The 22004-nt window shown below is 40.6% G+C and overlaps 2 protein-coding genes and 1 long non-coding RNA gene across 9 annotated transcripts in view; 2 read left to right on the forward strand and 1 right to left on the reverse strand.

Moving 5' to 3' along the window:
- The window catches only part of LOC108625480 (protein Skeletor, isoforms B/C), a 56984-nt gene extending 37027 nt beyond the window's left edge, over positions 1–19957 (reverse strand). The window contains exons 1-2 of one of the 6 annotated variants that reach the window (XM_018025532.2): positions 19890–19957; positions 3333–3505 (exon numbers count right to left, since the gene is read on the reverse strand). In XM_018025532.2, the coding sequence (XP_017881021.1) occupies positions 3333–3399 (67 nt within the window). In that variant the 5' untranslated portion in view covers positions 3400–3505; positions 19890–19957. Of the gene's footprint in view, positions 1–3332; positions 5596–6003; positions 6023–6071; positions 6179–19889 lie in introns of those variants that run through there. The other 5 variants (XM_018025531.2, XM_018025533.2, XM_026813995.1 and 2 more) reach the window with 5 other exon arrangements.
- On the forward strand, positions 75–3324 carry LOC113464412 (uncharacterized). Of its 2 annotated transcripts, XR_003389269.1 has the most exons (4): positions 75–161; positions 896–2201; positions 2343–2433; positions 3212–3324. It is a non-coding gene; the product is annotated as an uncharacterized LOC113464412 (long non-coding RNA). The 2 variants fall into 2 exon arrangements; XR_003389268.1 differs by having other exon boundaries at positions 2343–3324.
- Positions 19958–20789: 832 nt separating the features above from the next.
- Positions 20790–21962, forward strand: LOC108625498 (protein BCCIP homolog). Its single transcript, XM_018025565.2, has 3 exons — positions 20790–20979; positions 21084–21344; positions 21417–21962. The coding sequence occupies exons 1-3, from the start codon at positions 20860–20862 to the stop codon at positions 21954–21956; spliced, it is 921 nt and encodes a 306-aa protein (XP_017881054.1). The 5' UTR covers positions 20790–20859; the 3' UTR covers positions 21957–21962.
- The last annotated feature ends 42 nt before the right edge of the window (positions 21963–22004 follow it).

Consider the following 22004-nt stretch of genomic DNA (forward strand, 5'->3'; position numbering starts at 1 on the left):
GCGGGTGGGGGCGCACGCGCACCACGAGTTTACATACTGCACACGTGTTACTATAGATGCTACTACGGCGAGTACTCTGTAATCTGACACACGGAGTACGGAGATTGAACCCAAGTGAGCGGGAACTCGTTCAACCAGACGTAATCCCACGGGAAAGCAAGGTAACAAAAAAGAGGGGAAAAATTGCACGATTACTATTATAACAAATAGTCAAGTAAACCAACAATCGTAACGATGAGTGCGTCGTCTTTCGTTTGCGGTTTCCATCTCCGCGGATCGTTTCGCATCAGAGCGTTTTCTTGGAAATCAATTTCCTCTGTTGAAATTAAACGCGTCTCGGACTTTAAAAGTGTAAATTAATTGTAACAGGCCAATCGATATAAGTGAGAGTATGACAAAATGCGCGGCAAACGAATATTTTCACTGGCCGTTCAGTAGCCGTTCTGGTAGAAATATCGAGTGCAGTTTCGAAATAACTTGTTATCGCGACAAAAACAAATTTCCGGTAAACGTGGTTCTGACAGAAAGCCGAGCGCAGGATAGTCTGATAAAAATATTCTCACACGCGCGAATCGAATTTACCGTAAATCGCGGTCTTAACGTTGGCCATAGAGGGAAAAGTGGAAAATCGATTGATTACACGGAATACGCGTCGCGTTACCACGCGACAAGAGTGTCCGGTAATCTGTAAAGCTTGTGGATTGAATACAATTGGGCTTGCCTGCTGACCCGGAAGTAATCTCCGGTAAAAAAAAAAGATAAAAAAAACTTGTACAGAACGGATACCCGTAACCGTGCCACGAAGCATTACCGCTTATTGCTATATGAGTACACAGTCTACAGTCTGTACATACATAGACAGACCTATACTCGAGAGACCTTATGGGTTTTTCAGACGGGCGTACCATGAGGATATTGTCTGATTCGAGATTCGTTGAGTGCCGATTGAGCACTCGACCGGAGCTTTATTGGAAGCTACATGTGCTGCTGATGCGTTCCTACTCTCTATCTATATCTGTAAGAGATGTTCCCAAAAGCCTGCCACTCCACGATTTGATCACCGTCTGTCGAAGATTTCGTAGCAGGAAAGTTTCTGTAAACGTCTATTTAGCGTTGACGTAATAGGTCTTCAAACTCTACGTGTATACGGCGAGAGCACAGTTTCTTCGGACGCTGAGAAAGAATGTACTTATGGGACACCTTAGAAGTATTGTCATTGAGAAACAGAACGAGAAGAGCCTCTGAGCGAGACCAGTTGATTGTTAATAACAATTCACTGGAAAATATTAAAGGAACATATTTCATTTACAACAAAAAACTGTTTATCATTACTAGAATATTTGTTCATTTATATGCCAAATTCTGAAATAATATTAGAATAATTTGCGAACATTGCAACATTACGAGCATTCAGAGTATAGAAAGATAAAGTGATCTCAGATGGGACCTTGTACATATAGTTCTTGAATACGATCGGTAGGAACAAATGAACACTTGGATCTATTTTAATTCCAAGGTAAAATTTTATCGAGAGGATACGATCAACTTTGTTACGCGTGAGAAACCATTCAAATTATCCAACAAGTAGGTCAAACGTTAAACGCTTATCCGCGTGTATCTCTCGTACGCAAAGAAATAGAGTAAATATTGCGCTCTGTAATCAATTAACGATTCGAATCGACGCCAGCGGAACGATACGCGTATCTATACATACATATGTACATATAGATACACTTTGGTCCTATTTTAGAACGCGAGCGTGTTTTGAATATTGCACATTTTTTCACCGAATTTACGTGTTTCCGGAGTTGGTATTTTTCCCGTTATACCAGCATCAAGAATGGAAAGACTTTAAACTCTAATCTCCTTCACCGTTTTAATTCCTTTCTCGGTAGCGGAAGGGAAAAGAAAAAAATCGAAGGCACGCCCGTGAATTTTGAAAAGCACAATCAACGACGCCACGATGCGTACCGCAGGGTTTTTACCCCACGGTGGACTGGACTCCCTCGCGCGCATGGGGAAACGATAATCCAGATAAGCTGCTAAATGCTAGCAATTGGAACGGCGGGATCTCCAGAAACAATATTCCGTACTCGAAATCAGCTAATACCGAGTAACAATCCCACCCCGGTTCCTTACACGTATAGAGTTAGCTTTATGTATCGCTCTGCGCAATTTGTGAGCATTCATTGAGATTCGGGGTAAGTACGCAGACTCGACAGTCTTGATTAAGTTTCAAATAACAGTGATCTTACTATACTTTCATGAGAGTGAGATCTTCGATTTTATGTAAAGAGTGGTGAATATAAATAACATTCAATGGAAAATACAAATAATTGTAGGTCACGCTTAAAAGACTAGAAACTGGCGACGGCACGAAGGAGCAATATAGTACGAGGATAAAAACAGGACCGGCAGAGAGGAAATGAAATGGTGAGAGAATAACGAAGGAAGCGGGGAATAAAATAAGGAACAGAGAAACAGAGACACGAAGAAGGGCAGAGGGGATCGTGAGAGAGGAAGATGGAATATACGGATATATAGAGAAGGACAGAGATAGAGAGAAGTCAGTGATGCGGAGTGAAAGTCCTCAAGTAAAAACCAGGCCAGGGCTTCGTATCTCGAAGCGAACACACCAGGGCCATTATGCAATTACAGCGACGCATTTGCTGCCGCGTCTTTCCAATGTTCCCTCGGCCCGTCCTCGTTTCCCCTTAGCAATTTACCATCTAAATCGCTCAAAGTTTTCAAATTACCATAACCGCCCAGGCGTCGATACGCGCAGTATGCTATTCCCGGTAATTAACAACAGACCGTTTAATCGACATGGCGTCGAGATCGATCTTTCGATCTATCGATTCGCGTCTTTTCAATCGCGAGCATGAAACGAATGGAAACATCAAACCGCTTTTTATATTAGAAGGAGGCTCGAATATCGAATCACAACCGTGTCGAATATCTCACGTACACGAGGCACGTGTTATGTACTTCCGGTATATGTGGTCTATGCGCTTTCCCATTTATTATATCCGAATCTGGTAAAAGATAAAGCATTGCGTCTATCGACATAACAACTTTTCGTTCATGTATCTGCGCTTTTAGTGCAATCGGATTTTACGATTAATTCTCTAGCGCAAGAAACCTGAATTATAAAAATATCATAGGGTCTCATTGTCAGAACGTAAAGTTAATCATGTCCTTCGACTTTTAGGAACTCGCCATTATAAGATGACAAACTGTATGGATAACCGAATCAGGCGAATAAAAGCCGGACGCATACGAGCAGGCGAAATAATGCGTTAAGAATAAATGTAATGATAAAAAATACTTACCGAAATGCGACGCGATGTAGGCGAACAAGATCAGTCTGGAAATGAATCTCAGCGACGACGTACCCATGTTTTGCTTGTGTGGCCCGAGTCCTCTTCTCACCCGTTTAGTGTTTCACGCGGAAGATGGCACATGCATACACACACGAACCACACGCGCGCACTTTACGTTTGATCTGAAATTCGAAAGGAACACTGTGAAGCCTTTTGCTTGCCGATATGATCCTTGCCGAAGTTCCCTCGATGGGTAGAAGGGTGGGGGAACTTTGCTCGCTCTCTTTGTTTATCGCGGGTGCTTTGAACTATCACGGTCAAAAGAATCTTCGTTTTCTCCTTTTTTTAAACGACCGAACTCAAGGATCTTTGAGAACCTTTCCCTTGGTAACCTTGAGACGACACCGTGTCCAAGACGAAGGCTACAGTTTAAGTATCATAGGATTGCCTCGTACTTTCATAAATTATTTTTTTAATTTCAAACACGAAGTAAAGACCTTCGAATTATAAATTCTGATAGCTGATGGTTGTATGGAAAATTTAGCGTGTTCGATTATCAAAGGTAATTATCGTGAATAATATATGTAGCGAATGAAATCGATCAAACAAAAGTACGATGAAATACTAAATAAAATAATGGTGATGGAAACCGAAGATCGAGGAGAGAATTAACTAACACTTGTGTTAAAAGGATATTCGATTGAAAAGTGAACGTGAGACGATGCGTTGTCGACTCCTATGGTACGTGTTGACTATTGACCGAGACAACGTCGACTGAACAGAAATTTGCCGTCGGCCTCCACCGGCATACAACACCTTTCCCGTCCCCGGATTTAAAAAAACCTTCTATACGCTGCGTACGACCTCAGGAATATCCATGAAACACGCTAAGCCTTCTATGAAAGAAGAGTTATAAACATTTCTTCTCTGCCTCTTTCGAACGATCTTGTACCTTACCAAATTGCAAGTAGAATTATTCTTCGCGATGCAACAGCCGCGTTAACGTGCTTCTCAATTTCGTACACTGCATTTTTTATTAACACTTCATTCTTTATGTAAGTGGAATACAGGATTGAGTACCAAGAAGAAATACGTCAAAAGAATTTGGAGGATAAGCAAGCAACAGAGAATTTATGATTGACTAATAAAAAATTTCTCTATTTAAATAGACATATATTCAAAGCACGTTACTATCGGAATTAACGAAGCCAGAAGAGAGAGCGAGGCACGCGACGCAATCGTTGGAACAATTAAAATGCCATCATCGATACGATCGTGTCAGAGTTCATTCACACGCTGCATCCTTAATTGTCGCATTGGTTGTTTAATGAATACCAAGAGGGCAGGAAACACATTATTATTAGAAGAACGCACGATGACTTTAAGTGGCATGTAACGTCGTGTAGTTGCATCATCGCTGAACAGACGAGTCTCTGTGGAAAGTAGAATAGGATCGTGCTAGATCAGACGGAATGCGCCATCTGCATAGGTAGGATTAAATCCAGAGACGATTTATGCAACGCATAAGCGTTAGTTCCCACGTATTGTACGAAAGGGAAAATTAAAGATATTTTTAAGACGTGGGTATACTCTAACTAAAGTGAGTTCGTTCGACTTCGCTGCTTTAATGTCGCACGCTTTCCATGCACCGAGTTTCTCACCGGTGCTTCATTATTATTAATGTGTCCATTGTACGATGTATGCACGTTTCATTGCACGTTTCCCATTGGATGCCACAGTAATATCTTTTTATACCGAGCGGAAACTCACGAAAATCGGCTGCCGCTTTCCCACTGAAAACAATTTTTAATCCTGCGCACGTATTCGCGGTTGAATTTCTCCGAATGCGATAATTATATTTGTACCACAACGATTTATCTGAATACTTATCATTGATAGCGATTTATCTGAATACTTATCATTATCATTGATGATATACAATCGATTGATAGCGATGTTATATCAAATTATTAATATTATATATGTATAAGCGATTTATCCTTCTTTTATTTCCTATCACATAAATACTCTCACTAACGACACACTCGATTTTCAACTTGTTATTATTTTACACTTTCTTGATTTTGTACTTTGGTATGTTAATAAAACCACGTAATAATCACAAATTAATTGTATGAAGTACAGAATTTGAGCGTCAACTATAAAATAGGCGTTTAAAAATTCTTGACACGTGTAAATGAAAAAACGAGGAAAATGGTGAAAACTTGCAGTAGGAAATTCACGGGGAACCCGTCGGAAACGATACAAATTTAGCTTACATCCTATAAGAATAGCCTCTGAAACCAAGACCCTCGATCAATCATCGCAATCAGTCCAGAACAGTTTCTCCAACGTTTCTCTTAGCAAATACGTAGGAAGGAGTAATCGCGGAAGAAGATTGATTCGCACCAGGCGAACTTAACAAAAACAAACTTAACCGTCGGAGATTCCTCATTGACAATCGAACACGATAGGATCGTCCGAACAGGAATCGAAACAGGTTGAACGAAAGGGCTAGTCACGATTAACCTTCACAAATTTCTCGAGTACCAATCGAGCACGAGTGTAACTTGTCACAATCAGTTTCCCAACGTCTGCCTGGACAAACACGGGAGCGCAGATTAACGATCACATCAGGGCGAAAGGAGGACAGAATTGATCTCGTAGAAGAACGATTAACCTTGACAAATTGGTCACGGGTAATCGGACGCCGATAAAGGTGTTTCGATATTTTACGAAAGGCTTGACCTGTTCAGCTACGCTGGGCGCAGCGCAGCGCGGCAGAGAGAGCAGGGCGAGCTCGCTCGTACCGGGGTGCGTAGACCGCGCGTTTTCGGACGTGGAGAGACTGACTGAACTGGGTTTTACGCACGCAGCGCACACGGACACGGGTGTCCCCGGGCCATGTATTGGCGGCCAGGGAAGCTCCACCTATCGCGTGTCTGAGTGGGAGGGCACAGGGACGACCTCGAGCTTGCGCCCTCGACACAGGCTTCCGCTGGTAGCACAACCCCTTCCTTTGGCTTTTTCGTAACTTTCGAGCTTGCGGTGCATCCCCGCCTGCTAACCCTACGAAACCTGCCAGCCAACGTAGTCACCATTACCGACGCCGCCGGTTCTGCGCCCAATTTCCATCACCCTACCGTCCCGTGGATATCTAAACAAACTCTAGCCTAACGTGGCCTAAACCGAAAAGTTACCGATGAAGTCAATACCCTCGCGACGGCTTAACGATACTGTCACGACGCTTCAGATTTCATGGTTAACAATATTTGTTCGAAGACTCATATATGCAGTGCATGATTAGACAGATTCGATAATGGTCTGCTTTAATACAAATGAATAAAAAACGCTAATTGTATTATATCCCGTAAATACACTAAATTACCAAACTAATGTGTGTGATATAACCAGTGAAGAAAGAGCAAGATACCTTTACATTTAACATTTCGTGAAGAAGTATACGAGATACGAGCATTCAGCATACGTCACAAAATATCGACACCTACGTTCCCACCCTAGATTAGTTTGTACGTCATTTTGAAGGTCTAAAGGCCATTAAGGAAGGTGGGCAACTTAATCCAAGAGCTTCCTACATGAACACTACGTAACTGAACTCTACGTAGGTGTTCGGACACGAATAAGTACCATGAACGGATGTGCATGTGTATAGCATTCCAAAAGTATCACCAGTTCACAAGTCGAATATAATATGAGATGAAAAGCTATTTCCGAGTTGAGGGGGCTGCATCGTTTCTTGTAACGAATGTCTCTTTAGAGAATACATATATCATTTGAACTTGTCTATTGATTTTGTTAAAACTCGGGTTATCTCCATTACTAGGCGGAGGTAGTCGAGAATTCAGAGGAGAAACGAACCGCAAGCCCGTTGAGGTACCACGAATAGGAGGTCAGAATACGTCGTTTGCAGTTGCAGGTCTCCGTAGTAGCTCGTGCCTTCTTGCAATGAACCAACGCGATCAGAAAGTTCGCTCTTCTGGTTCGTTGGACTTATTGTTAGCTCTCCTCTTGGTCTCGATACGTTAAGCACCTACACACTACCGATTCGACAATCCTCCTTCTCTCCGGCATCCACCCGTTGTTTTGTGCCTTTAGCTGGCCCGTGGCCTTTAATGAATGTAATACGATTTCGTAGTCGCGACCACGAATTCGAAATGAGCTTAACGATTTTATTCATTCCTCGAAGCATCGTGCTGGGATGAAGGAGAAAATAAAAAGGATGATGATAATCGTAATTTGCTTGTAAGGGTGGAATCTTCGTTCGTATCCAAGAAAGAAGCTCGGCACAATTAGGAGCGAGAGAAAATAAAGAGAGAGAATGAAGATTAAATCTGAAAATAATTTTGGAATAGACGAGTAGAAAAAATGCGCAAACAAAAAAAAGTGCGCAAACCGGAATGTTCCGCGATAAAACAGGCGAAAAGATCTGTTCGAAAAATCGCGATATAAGCATAGCCCGCTAGTTTGTCGGTGCTGAATGTTCACGCGATAGCCCCTTCGATCGTTTAATCGCACTTCGAATGTACTCGCGCCTGCAATTTTTGTTTTCCTCCCTGTCGCGGATTTTCACTATCATTGCCAACACGTGAACAAAAAAGCTGACGACTGAACACTTCATCCCCGAAACATTGACATCGCGATGTTTCGATTGCGGCTCTCGATGGAGCAACGCCAAGAGTATAACGAAACGATGAATAAACTCGGTTGTAATTGGTTCCCTTTTATAACCAAATAACGTTGCCTAATGAAAAGGTCCTCAACCGGTTAGTTAGCCGATTGATTAAAAATTTATATAAATTTTGCATTCGACAGAACTCGTCGAATATACCAAAACTAATAACGGAATTATAATCCAAAAGTATCACCAGTTCACAAGTCGAATATAATATGAGATGAAAAGCTATTTCCGAGTTGAGGGGGCTGCATCGTTTCTTGTAACGAATGTCTCTTTAGAGAATACATATATCATTTGAACTTGTCTATTGATTTTGTTAAAACTCGGGTTATCTCCATTACTAGGCGGAGGTAGTCGAGAATTCAGAGGAGAAACGAACCGCAAGCCCGTTGAGGTACCACGAATAGGAGGTCAGAATACGTCGTTTGCAGTTGCAGGTCTCCGTAGTAGCTCGTGCCTTCTTGCAATGAACCAACGCGATCAGAAAGTTCGCTCTTCTGGTTCGTTGGACTTATTGTTAGCTCTCCTCTTGGTCTCGATACGTTAAGCACCTACACACTACCGATTCGACAATCCTCCTTCTCTCCGGCATCCACCCGTTGTTTTGTGCCTTTAGCTGGCCCGTGGCCTTTAATGAATGTAATACGATTTCGTAGTCGCGACCACGAATTCGAAATGAGCTTAACGATTTTATTCATTCCTCGAAGCATCGTGCTGGGATGAAGGAGAAAATAAAAAGGATGATGATAATCGTAATTTGCTTGTAAGGGTGGAATCTTCGTTCGTATCCAAGAAAGAAGCTCGGCACAATTAGGAGCGAGAGAAAATAAAGAGAGAGAATGAAGATTAAATCTGAAAATAATTTTGGAATAGACGAGTAGAAAAAATGCGCAAACAAAAAAAAGTGCGCAAACCGGAATGTTCCGCGATAAAACAGGCGAAAAGATCTGTTCGAAAAATCGCGATATAAGCATAGCCCGCTAGTTTGTCGGTGCTGAATGTTCACGCGATAGCCCCTTCGATCGTTTAATCGCACTTCGAATGTACTCGCGCCTGCAATTTTTGTTTTCCTCCCTGTCGCGGATTTTCACTATCATTGCCAACACGTGAACAAAAAAGCTGACGACTGAACACTTCATCCCCGAAACATTGACATCGCGATGTTTCGATTGCGGCTCTCGATGGAGCAACGCCAAGAGTATAACGAAACGATGAATAAACTCGGTTGTAATTGGTTCCCTTTTATAACCAAATAACGTTGCCTAATGAAAAGGTCCTCAACCGGTTAGTTAGCCGATTGATTAAAAATTTATACAAATTTTGCATTCGACAGAACTCGTCGAATATACCAAAACTAATAACGGAATTATAGCCGATGATACGTAGTTCCTATTAACTCATCTTTTATATCCGTTACGCGCAAACGTTATAACCAGATTGCATTTTCTCCGGTCATTCACGCGAGATTTAAACTATGTGTCGGGAACAGACGATGAATAATTGCTTTTAACGCGTGACCGTGATCGTTTCCTCGCAATCTCTTTCTCCTCTCTCAAAGAGTCGATTACAATAATTATCTGCAAACAGCGAGTTCATTAAAGACAATCTATGCATGGAAAATGAAGTACCGTCGATTAAACTCGTTGATTTTGTCAATAATCGATAAGCATTGACTGTATAAGTGAATGAAACTCGGTTAAATATTAAATTTTTTATTATCTTTATAGTAATTCGTTTTAAACATATTTTGATCATATTTAAGTGTAATTTAATTGCTTGATCGGTTGAGCGAACAACGCACGAATATCGTGTAACTGATCCTTCATTGCAAAAGCGTTTCCCTTTTCGGCGAATGCATGAAGAAACAATAACGCATTCGAGCATGCCGGATTCATGGAAGCAACAAATATCGAGTGATCGAAAATGATTGCGTTAATAGTTTCATTAAAGTCGGCCATGTTTTGTGTGTATTCAATCCAGACCCGATTTAATTAAAGCACGGATACAAGTTACATATGCACAGTGCATATTAAAAATTTCAAAAATTTCATTTTATGCATTTGTAAGGAAATTAAATGTACAGAAAATATAAACATTATATAATACCCCAAACAAAGTGAATATTGCAATGTTTAAATGATAAAGAAATTTCTATTTAAAATTTTGAAACACGTTTTTTAAAGTGATATCCTAAATATTTTATCCTGCATAAAAATCCGCAGTCTACTGATGACTTATGGACGGAAATACACATAAATATATACGCATACATAAAATCGAGCAATATTATGGATAGATAATAAGCGAGTATCATAAATTGAAGGAGGATGCGTATTTTCACAGCGGCCATCAAATGTCCTCTGAAGTGGATTCCGGACTGATTGACAACCAAGCTGAATCGATTTAATTTAAATCACGGAAACGCGGCTGATGTTGCTCAGGAAAGGAGACTCATTCGTTCGTGTTTCGAAATTTAATCATTGCGCGTCTAGTTAATGTACTCTCTGATTTGCTCTATTAAACAATATCTCGATGTAACGTACGTGCCAGTCGTAATAAACCTGAAAATTGCGCAGCGTGTACCATTAATGAAACTTTTGAAAATTTTTCTATTGAATTATTTCAAAATTTCTTGTCAAATATTTGTATGATACTACTAATTCTTCTGTGCACAAATTTAATTCTATTTATTTCTATCAGAATATTACGTGTATTCTCTTCTCTCTCGGAAATACATAGGAATTAATTATGATCTTCCTAATCAGACACATTGAAAACTATACGTAGCAACATCAAAGTCCTTTTTGTCAGGTTGGTTTTTTAATTTCAAGTTCACAAAAAATTTGATTTTGCACAATATCGTTGATATACATATACGATTACCTATTATAGGGGGTTACAAGTTTGTCATCGGTGGGAATGTTAGGATCTCTGGCATGCCCCATCACTCGCATTATTTCCAATTCGGTTCACAGAGAATGCGCACCGTACCGATACGCTTCTTAACGATAACGGAGAAATCGTAGATCGTAGTCAGAGCTATGTGTGCGCGAAATGCATTGGCAACGTGGAAATATGACGATATTTCGATGAGAAATGAACCTCTATCTCTTCCTTCGTTGTATCTCGCTACCATGCTCAAAGTGTCTCGAAATGGATGACAAAGTGATTGAACTGATTTATCATACCAGGACGAAAGTTAATGGAATAACGTATTCTCTCCTTGCGACGATTTTTCTCATTTCGGAATTTAAAATGCAATTTTACAAATCACATTTTATAACACGAATTATTTTTTTAACGCAAAACCACGTTAGGTATTTTGTACGCTTCATGTTTCACTGGTTCATTCGGATCATTCCTACAACAAGTTAGAATTCTCTACTCATGAGGACCTACCTACGCGAATATCATACTTTCGCACAGAGAGACATACAGTCCGAGTTCCACGGAGCTTCACGCAGCGAGGCGATCCTTTTTGAGCTTTTGCACTTTGACTAATTGAATGCAGCCGCGTTCGCTGTAAAGAGACGCACGTCTACTACCAGGAAACTATCAAATATTAGGGATTTGGCAGGAAGCACGTTGAAATTGCGACAGTGCTTTTTGTGTTCTACAACCGTAGTTAGTTACGGCCATATTAATCAAGCGCCGTGGCATCAAAGAAACGAATGCTTAGGGTCGTTAACGAATAGGTACTGAATTTCCATATTTCCTGGTTTATGAGTAAGAACGAATATGAGATTTTCGTGAAGTTTTCTCTCTTGTTGAAATCCAGTTACCTTCAAACGTTCTGTGGTCATTTGCATAATTTAATCGTAATAAATTTTACGTCAGGAATTCTCGCACGATCGCTTGCGTATCGACAAACGACACAAAAACTTTGCGAACTCATTTTAGGTGGAAGGAGAAAATCGCATCATCGTTTGGCGAACGGTTTCCCGTGAAAAGAAGTAATAACGCAATCGCATCCCATCTTCTGTCCTTTCCCCACTTTCTAAACGCACGTTTGTCTGTCCTGCTCCGTTTTGACAAGAGGCAAGCTCATTCGTGCGATATAAGAAAGTACGAGGCTGAATTTCAAATTGCTCGTCCCGGTGCGATTCCCTTCAAGGATACACACCGTGAATGTAATCTACACGAAATGTTTTCTTCCTAAGAACAGGCTCTTGCAGCTTCAGGAATAATATTTAAAAATCAATTCTTATAGAATTCACTGGCATTTATTAAATTTGTGAACAGCAAAACTAAAAAGATCTTCTCTTCAGAAAACTGAGTGTTATTGTTTCGCCTGGCCACGATAAGGACAACGCGATACTGTTGCGAATCAAATATAGGATGGTTGAGCCTCGAATATTCAACCTCTAGGATTCCACCTCAGTTTTCTGCATATATCGTCGTCGTACTCGTAGTCGTAGTCGTTGTCGTTGACACCGTATCGCCCGTTTCGAAGCGTGTACGAGGAGCATAAATAGCGCGGCGCATCTATGGAAAATAAAATTCTATCTCTCTGATTCAGTCGTCACCGTTCACACCCCCTTCTCGCGTCCCTCTCGAACAAGTCGAGAGTTCTCGTTCTACCCCGATCGTAAAATCTGTGGAAAATCGGCCCGGTTTTCGCGTCCTTCGGTTAAGTCGAGCGATACTCTCGATAAAACCGAGCGATTCAGGAATAAAGACGAAAAAAAGAAGGGAAATAATGGGGCCACGTGGAAGGTGCCGGCCCGGGGGTGGTGGAGGATGGGCGGTGAATAGAATAGGGTGGGGAGCAGGTGTAGAAGGGACACAATTAAAAAAAGCTCGAGCCACGCTTTTGTCCGCGCACGAGCTCTCCGCGTTTCCCGCACACACATCGCTTCTCTTTCTTGAAAAGCTCTCTCTCGTCTAAGTACACGCACACACGACTCTTCGTTGGTCCACCGTCCTTTTTCGAACCCTTTGTCTTATTTACCTCTGGTTGGAGTGCCTGATAGCCGATCCTTTTTTCGCACTATCTCTCTGTCTCAGTTCTAACTACTATGCCAGGCACATACACTGTCAAAGTGTACGTTGGTATGCGAGCCTGAAGTTTTACCGCGCGATTTCCGAACCACATGCGCGAGGTGGTAATCCCAAAATAAAATTATTTTTCTACTCTTCGCCCTCTTCCCTGAGGGAAGAAATGATATTACTTCTTTTTACGTTGATGACCCAGAACAATCGCGATATCAAATAGTGGCACGCCCGTGGCACTTGACGCGAGGTAAAAGTAGTATTTAAAGTCGGAGACTTTGAAACACGAGGATCGAACGAAGATTCGCTAAGTGGTTTTAATGAATTGTCGCAGGAATTCTTTGTACGCGATGGTGGCGATACTCGATGCTTGCATTCTTTTCCAGAGCTCCCACCGGTTACACACCCTCGGCATTAGTAGGTTCGAAGTTTAATAACTTCCCTTCAGTAGACAGCTTTTGAAGTCCCGCGTTCGGCACGTGGCTACTGTATTTGTGTAACAGACTGTAATCTGTGGACGATGTAGCTGACCAAATATTTCATCTTATTGAAACAAGAACGGGGCGTGCTACTAATTTTCATTGAACATTTGAATAGCGTCGAAAAAAAGAAAGAAAATTAATAATTTCCTTAATGTTTCCATTCATATGAAAAAAAATCTTGCATATAATATATTCGTATATATTTTTCGATCATGAAGAAATCCTATCGATTCCATTCATTACAAGCTTAATTTACAACCTATTAGCAAAATTATAATTTCATTAGAAAACGCATAGTTTATTAACGAAAGTGTAATTCATACGTACGTGAACTCGCGTACAGAACATGCACGTAAGAACTGCAAGCAACAGCGAGAGGAGAGAAGAGAGTAGGACAGTATTAAAGAGATAATTAAAAGTTGGAAGACAATGGGCGTTCCAATCAAAATTCAAGGCAGACAGCATTGTGCCACGGCCTTGTACTCCGATTCCTTTTTTTTCTTCCTCTCATTTTATCATAAATGAGCGCATTCTTCTCGCCATTAAGGTGTCCAGACAATTTCACGAGTTCTCCACCTCGAAGTGAAGAACTGATTATTTAAAAAAAATAGAAATTAATAATACAACTCGATAAACAATTAATGTTCATTCACTGCCAATTGTTTCCTCTTCTCAAAAAAGTTCCAACAAAATATAAGAAATAACAAGGTGATTCCTGTAAATTTCGAGTCGCAAATTAGCAAACCCATTTTGTGCTATCATAGTTTTTTGTAAACATTTTTTTTTGCTCCTGTGTTATCGCTTTCGAACGATGTCGATTGATTATTTCTCATGATTGCCCATCCACTGTAAAGATTTGCGTTAGAATATTCAGTTCGAGTAATTACACGTGTCGCGGGTAAGAGGCAAAAGCTAACAAGTTATCGAACGGATGGAGAAGTAGAAGGATTTATATGTACTGTGGAAATCGAAACCTCATGACATCCTGTCGTAATGAAGGAACAATGCCTCGGGAAAACAAAGACGGGTAACAATTGCCACGGTGTGTCTGCCTATCTGCGCGAGAATTACAGTAGAAAATGAATGTAGAATACGAATACCTGTTTGAATTCGTGACCCTTATTCTTCCTAAGTATAAGGAAAATAATAATCATCGTCATCGAATCATCACGGTAATAAAATATATCATATCATCCATATCCTCGTTCCCTAACTCCCAATTGATCGTCATCTAACATACAATAAGCGGTATATGTATAATCAGATCGCAGCCCGGGGCTAAACGCACCCCTGTTTAATGTTGGAGACGAGGTTTGGTCACCACCTTCTGGATAATATCTATTCCGTTCGAGTTTAAAAAGGAATTTTTATTGCATACGTTAATTGCATTTCATTCTTCGGATTTATATGTATATAAAGCCAATCATACAATTAAAATTGATTTGAATCAAACATGACCTATATAACTCCTATGTTTATATTATACTTACGATACATAAAAATTAGTAGTTCTTTAGTAGCTTTATGTAAACATCCGATGCGAAAAGATCGCGGCCGACTAATTAATTATCCCGGCCGGCAGAGTAATTCGTCCCATTAATGCAAGTATGCAGGCTCGAAAGGGTCGTAGTAACTGCTCGCCTAGTTACATAAGTAGGTGCAAGAGGCAGGAGGCAACCAGCCAGCCCAGAGGCGAGATCGTAGGTTTATTGATTCGGTTTTCTCTCGCGGTAGAGTTTTTTCCCTCTCCCACTCATCCCCTCAGATCCACCCAGTCCTTATCCTACCCGCTGCTTTCTGTTGCACTCCCTCCCGGGAATCGCGACGTTTCCAAGTAGGACACAACCTTCGGGGGCCTCTTTTCCTTTCCCTGGCGCGACCCTGGCTGACCCGAAATGCTATTAAATTAGCTCCCGTATATCGCCACTGCTCCTGCTAGCTATGACACGTCGCGATCGTTCGAATACAGCCACCAACCGCGCGAATAACGACAACAATCGACTTTGTCCAACTAGCAGTCTTGTTGTCCTCGTTCATTAAATAGCGTATACTCCTCCTCTTCTTTTATTCAGTCGAACATTGGTAACTCGAATCTCAAGGGAAGAAGTTGGCCGAGATTTCGAACCAAAACTTAGCCAAACTCGTAGCACACCAAGATTGTAATCTCACTTGTAATTAAATTTAGGTTGCCAGAAATACAATAACGAAAATGTTTATCAGAAACAAGGAAACTTTAATAAGCCATCGAGGATGGTTTTATCGTTCGACTATATTCACATAGCACAAATTTAATAGCCCTATTATCCTGACGATACAATGGCATTATACAGCTCGAGGCTTCCTCGCATAACAATCCAACATTATAAGGAAGATTTCTCTTTCGGAACAGCGTCCGTAATACGACGCGACGTCTTACTTCCCATTCACCGCGGCAGCCTATTCTGTCTTGCGCGAGCGAGTTATTAGAGCCCGGTCGGTCGTTCCATTTCGAGAACAGTTTGATTAACGATTTTCGCCGTGGTTCCAATATAACGACCGTGAGACGTTAGATCGTGGAACACGATCCCGTGGTAATTTTCATCGTAAATATCCACCGCCGGGTACCCCACGCCTTCTCGCTTCTCTTCTTACTGCCCGGAAATACATTCGGAACGATCGTGTTTATCCTTCTTCTTCGGGCCACGGTAACGCCCCGTGAATAATAATGCGATTGGGTCGACTTAAATTGCTATTCGAACACCGATGCAACCGGAAACGACATTTACGCGGGTGCGAGGGTGAAACCGGAAAAACCGGGCCAGGAGAGATAAAGATCCTGCTACGTCACGGTGAACGTAACATAATATTCCCAATCCGCTGTGGAAGCTTTAGAAACCAGATAAAGGAGAGCTCTCTCGCAGATATAATTAATCCTCGACTCTCTTCCCCTTTCTATACATATGTACATATGTATATGTATAAACGTTGTATACTGTACATTATTCTGTTTCACGAGAACAATTTAAAAAATTGTCATTATCGTTCTACCTCTAAGCAATTAACAGTACAAATAAAACAAAAGTCACATGTTTGTTATCGACCGTAAGGTTTTTCTCGTCTTACCATGAAGTAGTAAGAGTTGTACCATTTACCTACTCAAATGTAAGAAGCTTTAACCATTCTTATCGGCTGCATAAACATAACCGAAGAAACTAATTCGCTATTTGCGAGTAATCACACAGGTATTTAAGATAATAGAAGGAAAAGTGCACTCGAAGTATTGTTTGTTTCAACTATGACAGCAATTCCAACAACTCTCCGACAACTTAAGCGTTCTGATACCGAAATTGTAGAGTATACTTTTCCCGATTCCGATACACAATTTGAGATTATCGGTACCAGAAACAGAAAAGCCGACAAGCAGAAAAGAATGGAATTACAGTTTCGTATTGTATAAGAAATAAAAATAGTTCGAATATACCTTTGAATGAGAACATGGTGAAAATTCGAGACATCATGGTCATCGCGATTCTTCTATACGATTACATATAACGACTCGTTATTCGTTACAACACGTTCTTTAGCGGCTGGTCAAGGGCGAGTAGTAAGGATAAACCTCTCGTCATCCACGATATTCATCCCCTCAAATCGAATAGCCGAGCCATTTCATCGTTTGGCGCATTCTCCGATGGAACTGGAGAACGTTCGATCGAATTTATGCATCTACGATCTCGGTCTGACGAGGCAGCTTGTTTCAATGGCAGAAAAATGCTGTTCGATAAAAGCAAAGCTCTATCCAACCCACACGCGCCGTACATCGTGTCGTATCGAAACGTAACCAGCCTTTGATATTCACCCAATCCGAACGGAGAGAGAAGGAGAACAAGAAACTAAAAAACGTAGACACAGAGAGCGTCGCGCCGTTCCCTTAATATAAAATAATTTTAACGTCCGTCCTTGTGGCAGGTCAATGTCAAAAGGATCCTTTGATACATCGTTGGCGGAGATCAATTAACTCACCCTGATTCTCTTAATAAATTCGTCACGCCTGATAAAGTCGAATGCCGGAAATTGGTTCAATTTTTAGCAAATTCGATAAAGGAATTTGATCGATTGTTTTTTTTAAAATGTAGTCGTTCGTATGTATTAGAAGCAGTAGAAGAGGTGAATCAAGAAACGAGAGAGTATATGTATATGTATATGTATGTAAGTATATAAGAACGTTGGCTAACACAATGGCCCCTTTAAACTCTCGTTCGAAGTCTGCGAAAGACGCGCGACCCCTTAAATTGTATTTGAATAAAGCAATTTGTGCACGCAGCGTAATTCAATTCAGCGTTCTTGCTAGTTTTCGCTACGCGAAAGCACCGATAAATCAACTAGTTGCTTCGCACCACGCTGAGCGCACCACCCCTACCATGTAACCATATGGCTTAATTTCATTTGTTTCGCTCTACAATTCCCACCCCTCGGAAAAAAGGAACGCCTCGTGTTCGAACCGAAAGAACTGCTCCGTATATTTCATAACAGGCTCCGTAAAGTTTTTCCTTTCCGTCATTACAACAATGCTTTTTATTTAATTTTGTTTTATAAGTGATGCGCACTTCTCGGAGATCATTTATCTGCACATTTTGGTTAATTTTACCAGTTCAGGAAATATATGTTACTGAAGGCACATCGAAATATGTTTAACAGAAATGCTCACTAGCACAATAACATAGAGAAGTTTAGGACAGCGTATTCCAAATCGCGGGAAATCAATAAACGATGAACTGTTACGGTTCCGTAGCGTCGTCATTCGAATTCTCTGATTCAGCTAATACTCGTTCCTAAAACCTCGGCCAATATTGCTTTCATTCTCTAAACAAACATAGAGACTGGGAGGGAAACACTTCGATCGTCAAATCGTCATGGGATTAAATCGTATGGAGATGCGGCAATGAAGGAAAAATCGTTATGGAGAATAAAATAAATCCCGTCGGCTAATGACATATGTACCAAAATTATAACGTCGCGCGTCGTCGTATTTCTGTACGTCTTCGTCGCCAACCATGAAACGTGTGCCCGATTCCTCTCGTTGCCTACAACGTACAAACGAGCCACGGTGGCGGTTTGCGTGTTATCAGTAGCAGACTATCGAATTAGAGAACAGAGGAGGAACGACGCAATTAATCGGTAATAGTGTTCGATCACTTCCATTCAACGGAATCCTCGCCCCAGTACCGCGAATACGTACAATGCGTACAACGTGAAACAGTTTATTTTCTATCAGTCATTCTCTCGATAATTTCCGTCGATTTTGCGAATCGTCAAGGATACACGATTCGAATAGGTAGGACATAAATGAATGAAGGGAGAAATGAAGGAAACGATGTCGTTTCCGGGATCGAGAAACTTCCATGTTTCGGTGAAAAGCATAAAATAAAAAACGAAACTCAAAGGGGAGTAAACAGATCAAGGCAGGTGAGATAGCTATGCTATGGAACAGCGCTAATGAATAAACACCGAACAGCCAAGTAACGAAGAAACATTGCAGTCGTGTTTACGTAAATATATACAAGGCAGCCTGATGGCCAAGAACAGCTCAATCTTTATCATCGAAAACGACCTACTAATTGTCAGAAAGGAAAAGTCAATTTATAAAGCACTTCACTCCTAATTGAAACAATATCATTAATTGTTATCGATTCCCTCGTACTGACTGCTAATTAAAAGTGTGCTAAATATGTTATCTAAAGAGAGGTACTCGAAATTATTACATTAATATAAATAAAACATTTATATTAAGCACCATCCTATACTGAATAAAATCCTTGATTGCTAAATTTTCTGCGTAATCTAAGAAAGGTGATTTCGAATTTGGAATCATCCATTTGACGTCGAAGTTTTTTCCCGAAAAAATATTATTATTAGAGTAGAATAGACGGCAAACGTAGGAATAGAATGTTAAACGTTAAATAACATCTAAGATTATCTTTGCACGCCAAGAAATCTGTATTATTCGTTAAGTTTCGATTACGTATTTAATAATCGAGCTGATCCTTGATGCCTCGGTGTATCGTGTACATCGCGTATAAGACGTAACGTTAACGCGTATCGCGAAATGATTCGTATGAACGATCACAAAACAGCGAAATATTACAGTGATCGCGAACATCTATTCAGCCGAACATCTATAAAAACACCAGATAAAGAGAAAAAAAGAGATACAGATATGTAATATAGAGATACAGGTAGGTAGAAGAGAGAAAGAGAGACAGCCATCTCACCGCCCGCCACAGCTCAAAGCACTCACGAAATCTCACGGGGATAGCACGGCAAAAAGGGCCACCGTTGTCTTTTTTCGCGTGAATATTTTACACCCTCTACCCCGGGGATGACGGGCGACGGGACTTCCGTCGTGTTTTTATAACCTACAAAAAGCGATCGCACTGCCCGTATCCGTACGGTGCGATGTACCCGGACCGGTGAACGCCGTGGTGCCACCTGACAGACTCCGGGAAATTTGAGAAAACAAGATTTCCTTCGGCCCATGCGCGAGGACTTTAATCGAATTTTGGGGTTGCAGTGCCAACAACGGATGCGCCTCCGCCTCGTTGCACACGCGACCTTGCATTTGAATTTCAAACGCTTCCCTCCGACGCGACGAGTTAAAATCAAACAAACGACAGACCTCGTGTAAAGTACTGCCGACTTTTCGAATAAGTCAAGACCAATCTTATTTCTCACGCAAATAATATATATAACGACGTTTTCGTCCCAAAAAAACAGTTGCGCGGCGCATTTGATTTATGTGATGTCTTCCTACAGTGGCGAATTTCAAGTTTGCCATCACTTTCTGCTTCCCTCTTCTCTATTACTAATATATGTAATTGATATTTTAACTCACGCAAAAGCACTTACATGAGGTACCTTCCTTTTATTATTGATGACATATTTCAATGGAAGAGACATATTTATAGCTTTTGTTCATATCCTCTTCTCATTGTGAATCTTCCAATGTCCGACGAAGTCATTTTCTCCTTATCTTTGTATACTTTTCTTCATAAAAGTACTAAGGTACTTACTTATCGTATTCTTAATGTAGAAACAAAACATGAACAGGTAATTAAGAGGACTTGTTGCGTATTGCATTATCAAATATAGATGCGCGGAGTCTTATATTCTGTATTCTAGTATGTCCGTTTACGCGGACATCAAGGGATCGATTTCGGCTTTGGTTCTTGAAATCACGTACTAAACGCCATCTGGTTGCGAATATGTAAACTTAGTCAAACTATTATTTTTCGTACCCTTTATTTATCACGTCACGTGGGGTGGCTCGCGGGCTGTAGGCTGGTGGCCGGCAGAAGCGGAAGAAATTGTCAAGAACCGTCAGATTGTGATAATGGCCGCTCCGGTGAAAAAACGTGATATCCAACGAAATTCTTTGGATAGAAGCAGCGATGACGATGATGGAAATTCGTCGAGCAGTGAAGACAACGAACTAGAAGTTCAAGATCAATTGGTAAGGAGTTTAGATGGAAGATGTTAACTTACAACGACTTTGATCCGGGGCTAACCTCATTTGTAAGCACGCGGTCGTTAATTTAAATTTTAAATAACAATTAGGGAATGGAAATTCAAGTTGACTTTGAGGGAAGAAATCCGTTGGATCCGGATTATCATGGGATTAAAACTCTTTTGCAACAACTCTTCTTGAAAGCTCATATAGATTTGGGTAGTCTCACAGATCTAATTATTTCGCAAAATTACGTGGGTTCGGTTGTTAAACAATCGGAAGATTTAGATGAGTCAGACGATGATGAAGAAGACAGTGATGTCAATGATGTTTTCGGTATTACTACTGTAATTAATTTATCTAGTGGACAGGTATGTCTTAACATAACATATTGTTGATTGATGTGTAGATCATGCAACAATGTAAGAACTTGCTTATTTTAGAATTACCCATGTATACAACAGCTCAGAGACTTATTAAGGCAATTGGCAAATGAACATGCAACAGATGCAACAAATACCATGATTAAGCATGTCCTTGAAAATGATTCAGAAGCATTAGGTTTGCTGATCAATGAAAGATTTGTGAATATTCCAGCACAGATATCTGTGCCCCTGTTAGAAAATTTAGTTTCTGAAATAAAAAGAGCAAACAGCAAAAAGATGCCCTTCAACTTTTCATACTACATATTGATCTGTAAATTATACAAAACAGAGGATAAAGATTTGGAGAAGAAAGTGACACACAAAAAGAAAAATAGTGCAGAGGAACCAACTATAATATGGAGTAATCCAGAGGAAGAGATCTTTGCAGAGGAAGCAACAGTCAGCTTTGAATTTTCAGTTGAGAATGAATCGGACACTGGTCTTTCAGGAGCTTGGGGGAAATCAGATAATGAAATGATGCCTTACAGAAGGGTACTGTTGTTTGAAAGCAGTAAATTACAACCAATTATTGGTAAAATAAAGAAACATATTTCGTAATTAGTACGAAAGACTAATATTAATTCACTACATATTCCTAAAAACAGT

The sequence above is a fragment of the Ceratina calcarata genome, unplaced genomic scaffold, assembly GCF_001652005.2.
Source record: "Ceratina calcarata isolate Rehan_Ccalc_2016 unplaced genomic scaffold, ASM165200v1 scaffold358.2, whole genome shotgun sequence".
Lineage (NCBI taxonomy): Eukaryota > Metazoa > Arthropoda > Insecta > Hymenoptera > Apidae > Ceratina > Ceratina calcarata.

Bases quoted from the DNA above. Each gene is read 5' to 3' on its own strand.
- LOC108625498 (XM_018025565.2), top strand. From the start codon at position 20,860: ATGGCCGCTCCGGTGAAAAAACGTGATATCCAACGAAATTCTTTGGAT. The intron at 20,980-21,083 runs GTAAGGAGTTTA...AATAACAATTAG, and splicing joins TAGAAGTTCAAGATCAATTG to GGAATGGAAATTCAAGTTGA. The intron at 21,345-21,416 runs GTATGTCTTAAC...TGCTTATTTTAG, and splicing joins TTAATTTATCTAGTGGACAG to AATTACCCATGTATACAACA.